The 4,672-nt window shown below is 48.5% G+C and overlaps 1 protein-coding gene across 1 annotated transcript; it reads right to left on the minus strand.

Moving 5' to 3' along the window:
• Window positions 1–3,198: 3,198 nt before the first annotated feature.
• Window positions 3,199–4,267, minus strand: BDKRB1 (bradykinin receptor B1). Its single transcript, XM_006878206.1, is given in 2 exon segments — window positions 3,199–3,240; window positions 3,242–4,267. Coding segments are annotated over 2 exon segments (1,068 nt in total).
• Between the last annotated feature and the right edge of the window lie 405 nt (window positions 4,268–4,672).

Raw genomic sequence — 4,672 nt, forward strand, 5'->3', positions numbered from 1 at the left:
GGGGGTGGGTGGTGGGGTGGGGTGGGGTGGTGGTGGAAGGCCTTGGAAGAATCCCAGCTATTTTAGCCATTTGACAAGGCTTGTCTGTGGCATTTTTCTTTTGGCTGAGGACACTGAGGAAAAAATGTCTTCTAATTTCACGATTGATTCCTCCAGGTAAACACTGGACTGATGGTAACACACACCAGGTGCCTGTTTCATCCCTGAGGCTGGGATATGATCCTTGTGGATGAGGGAGCATTTGAGGACTGAGGCAATCTATGTGCTTTCTATTCTGATAAGGAACTGAGGTGTTTTTTTCTGAGAGAAGCTCTCCACAGGTGAGTGTGAAACCTGTCTGATAGGTATCTTATAGGAAATGCAGCCCAGCCAACCCCTCCTCAGGGACGACTGGTGTGTTGTGTACTGTCAAATTGGTTCCAACTCATAATGACCACATATAGGGTTTCTGAGAATGGCTGGTTGGCTTGAATCGCCTGCCCTGCAGATCCCACAGTGCCACACCAGGACTTCAGGGAGGACTAGGGGGAGGCAAGTGAGGTCCTGCTCTTGGGAGTAAACTTTAAAGCAAATTTTTAAGCAAATCAGTGATCAAGATAAATCACATTAAAATGCAACGTGTAACAAAATTCCAATAAGTGTGAAACACCCACTGTGATCACAAAATCAGCACCTCCAGTGAAGACAGGATCCCACTCAGCACCGGCATGCTCACCTGACCACACAGGCCCACGTGCACCTGTCTTTACTCAGAGTGTCCAGACTTGGTTCAGGATGGGTCCTCGCCTCCTTTGCTCACTCTTTCATAGTCCCACCTCTCCCCATTCACAAGCTTGGATGGAGAAACTAATGCTGGGAGAAGCACAGGTGTAAGCCATGAAGATATCAAATGATGCATTATTGCATTATGCAAATCTGTGGCACAAGACGTCTTTAATGTGTTGAAGAGCAAAGATGTCAGCTTGAGGACTAAGGTGCACCTGATCCAAGCCATGGTATTTTCGGTAACCTCACATGCATGAGAAAGTTGGACATTAAATAAGGAAGACAGCAGAAGAATGGACGCATTTGAGTAATGGTGTTGGAGGAGAATATTGAAAGTGCTATAGACTGCCAAAAGAACAAATAAATCTGTGTTGGAACAAGTATAGACAGAATGCTCCTTAGAAGCCAGGATGGCGAAAATTAGTCTCTCATACTTCAGGCCTTATCAAGAGGGACCAGTCCCTGGAGGAGGACGTCATACTTGGTGAAGTGGAATGATAGAGAAAAAGAGGAAGACCCCCAATGAGATAGACTGGCACATTGGCGGCAGCAGTGGGTTCACTGTGAGGATGGCCCAGGACCGGGCAGTGTTTTCTTCTGTTGTACATAGAGTCACTATGGGTTGGAACCAACTCGACACACTTAACAACATCCATAATTAGGAAACACCAGGGAATGACTCCAAAATCAATAGTAGTGCGTTATTTTAAAGTGATGTCACTTTGTGTTCTCATGGAGAGATTCTGTTGTTGCTGCTAGCTGCCACTGAGTTGGCTGGGATTCCTGATGTGTCGTGAACAACATTGTGTGGTCCCGTACCACCTCCATCATCACTGCTATGTTTGAGGCTACTGCTGTGACCGCTGTGGATTCTGAGCGCCTTCCAACCCACGGGGCTCATCCTCCAGCACTCTAGCCCACAGTAGTCTTTCCTGATCCATTGGCGAATTTTCTTCCTAGTCTGCCTAAGAGTGGAAGCTCCGCGGGAACCTGTCCACCATGGTGACCCTGCTGGGCTTTTAAATACTGGTGGCAGAGTTTCCAGCATCACAGCAACTTGCATGCCACCTCAGTAGGACACATGGACAGGTGGTGGACCATGACGTCAGCAAACCCTTATAGTTGTGCAGGTCTGAGAGATTGGCAGGCTCGGTGGTTGCGGCATTGCTTCTGCTGTCGGTGTTTACCTCCATTGGCTTGTCCTGAACCACGTCTCCCCTCCCTTGGTTCGGTCCTCCAAGGACTCAAGACCTTCCAACTCCAAGATGTTCCCTCAGCTACCCCTTTCTGTAAGACATTACTGGGTCAGCTCAGCTCACACGTGGTTCTCTACTGGGAGGAGGAAGGTGAGTTTGCACCCAGGGGACACGTAACCATGTCTGAGGCATCTTTCATTGTCAGAACTGCGGGGGTGGGGGGGTGGGCAGTGATTCTACTGGCATTGGTGAGAGGAGGCCAGGGATGTTGCTGGGGTATCCTACAGTGCCTAGCGTGGTGTTTAGAATAAAGAATGATCAGACCCAACCTCTTGCCCTCTGCCTCCATCTGACCCCACCAGGACTCCACATTATAGCGATATATGTATATGATATATAGATACATATGGAGCACGGTCAGTAACTCTGTAGGATAAGCACTGGACTATAAACCATAAGGTTGGTGGTTTGAAACCACTAGGCACACCACAAGGAAAAGATGAGGCTTTCTGTTCTCACAAAGAGTTACAATCTCTGAAACACTAGACAGGGTTGCTAGGTGTTGGAACTGACTCAACAGCACACAACGACAACACGTTCCTTATACATAGGTCTCTAGGTGTAATATCTCTGTATTCTTAGCAGGTAGCCCACATTTTTTTTGAATGACTAAATGGAAATATTATAATAGACTTTCACTGGATGTTTGACCTCACTTCCTATTGCCATTGTAATCAATTGCCACACATTAAAAAAAAAAAAATTATTTAAACAAACAAAAAACAACGAACACAAATTTATTCCCTTAGAATTCTGAAAGTCAAAGTCCAAAATTAATGCCAATGGTGATGTCCAGGTGTCAGAAAGGCCATGTTCGTGAAGGCTTGTTGGGAGAACCCATTTCTTATTTCAGCTGTAGAGGCTGCCTACATGCCTTGTTCTGCAACACCCCCTTCACACCCTTTTCTTTCTTCCACCATCACAACTCCTATATCCATTGTCAGATCTCCTTTTACTTCCCTCATATAAAAGCTCTGTGATTACCTGAGTTAAGCGAATGATCTCCTATTCTCAGGATCTTTCTTTCTGCTCCATCTGTAAAGTCTACTTGACCATTAACAATACCCATCACAGTGTCCAGGATGTGGGTATCTGTGGAGACCACAGCCAACCACAGGAGTATTCATGGTGTAGAAGTTAGGTCTAAAGACACCAACTTTCTTGATTCACCATTGTTTTAATTCCTCCAGGAAAGTTGGAGGAACTCTTTCCTATGGGGGTGAGGATGTGGGGACTGAGCTTCTAGGGGTATACCGTTTATAAAGCTCCCAGACCTTGGTCCTGAAAAGCCGGCCCATGAAGACGTAAATCACCGGATTCAGGCAACTGTTGATGAAAGCAAAGAAGTTGGCAAACTGCAGGCCCAGGTCTGAAAAGTCCTCCCAGAAACAGCCATGGAGAGCCTGCACCCGGATCAGGAAGTCCACGAAGGCAAAGAAATGGTAAGGTGTCCAGCAGACCAGGAAAGTGACCACGAGTGTGAAGATCAGCACTGTGGTCTTTCTGTCCGTGGGTCCCCCACACCTCGTCCTGAGGACCTCTGCCCGCCTGCGCAGGGAGGCCAGGATGTGGTGGTTGAAGAAGACAATGGCAGTCAGAGGCAGGAGGAACCCCAGCATGTTCAACTCCACCATCCTCACAAAATGCCAGGCCCAGGCCCCCTGGGGGAACTGGAGCACACAGGCTGAGATGTTCAGATCAGGGACGGCATCGATGGCTCGCAGCAGGAATGTGGGGACACTCAGGAGGCCCCCCACGGCCCAGATGAGGACACAGGTGAGCTGGGCCTGCCATCGCTGCCGCTGCCGCCTCCGGCTGGCCATTGGGTCCACCAGTACGCGGTAGCGATCGTAACTGATGGCCACCACCAGGAAGATGCTGATGAACATGTTGGCCTTGATGACCCCGTTGACCACGCGGCAGAGACCGGCCCCGAATGGCCAGTTGAACCTGTTCCAGATGTTCTTTGCCCAGAAGGGTAAGCCCAGGACAAACACCAGGTCAGAGGCTGCTAGGTGGGCCAGGTAGATTTCTGCCACGTTCAGACGCTGCCGGAGCAGGAGTAAGACAGACAGGACAAAGGAGTTCCCCAAGAGGCCGAAGCAGCAGATGGTGATGATGGGCAGTGGGAGTGCCCTGTGCAGCAGGTCCCAAGCACCCGGAGCATTTTCACAGGACGTGGGCTTTGGAGAGGAAAGCAGACTGTGGTTGAAGGACTGGGACTCCAGAGGGGTCCAGGATGCCATCCTCAGTGACCTGAAAGGCACAGCAGGCAGTATAGAGCAGGAGTCAGCCCACCCTGGTGCACGGGCTGAATCCCATCCACTAGCTGCTTTTTTTTTTTTTAAAGGTTTTATTGTGAATTGAGTGATAGATAGTTTATATGGGAGAATATCGGTTTGGCACTCATCCTATTGTATTTCATTTCATTGCAATGATTGCAATCTCCTCTGTGCATTACCATTCAACAGTATTTGCTTCTATTCCCTCTATTTACTTATTTATTTTTGATGGGGAGGGAATGTATACAAAAACACTCAAGGATATATAATCATTTAAACAACCAAAGGGCACATTCTACAAACCTGCCTCCTGGCCGCCAGAACCCAGTCCCTCTCTTTCCATGAGTCTAGAGTCCTCAGCTGCTCCCT

Source organism: Chrysochloris asiatica, unplaced genomic scaffold (assembly GCF_000296735.1).
Source record: "Chrysochloris asiatica unplaced genomic scaffold, ChrAsi1.0 scaffold00025, whole genome shotgun sequence".
Classification (NCBI taxonomy): Eukaryota; Metazoa; Chordata; class Mammalia; order Afrosoricida; family Chrysochloridae; genus Chrysochloris; species Chrysochloris asiatica.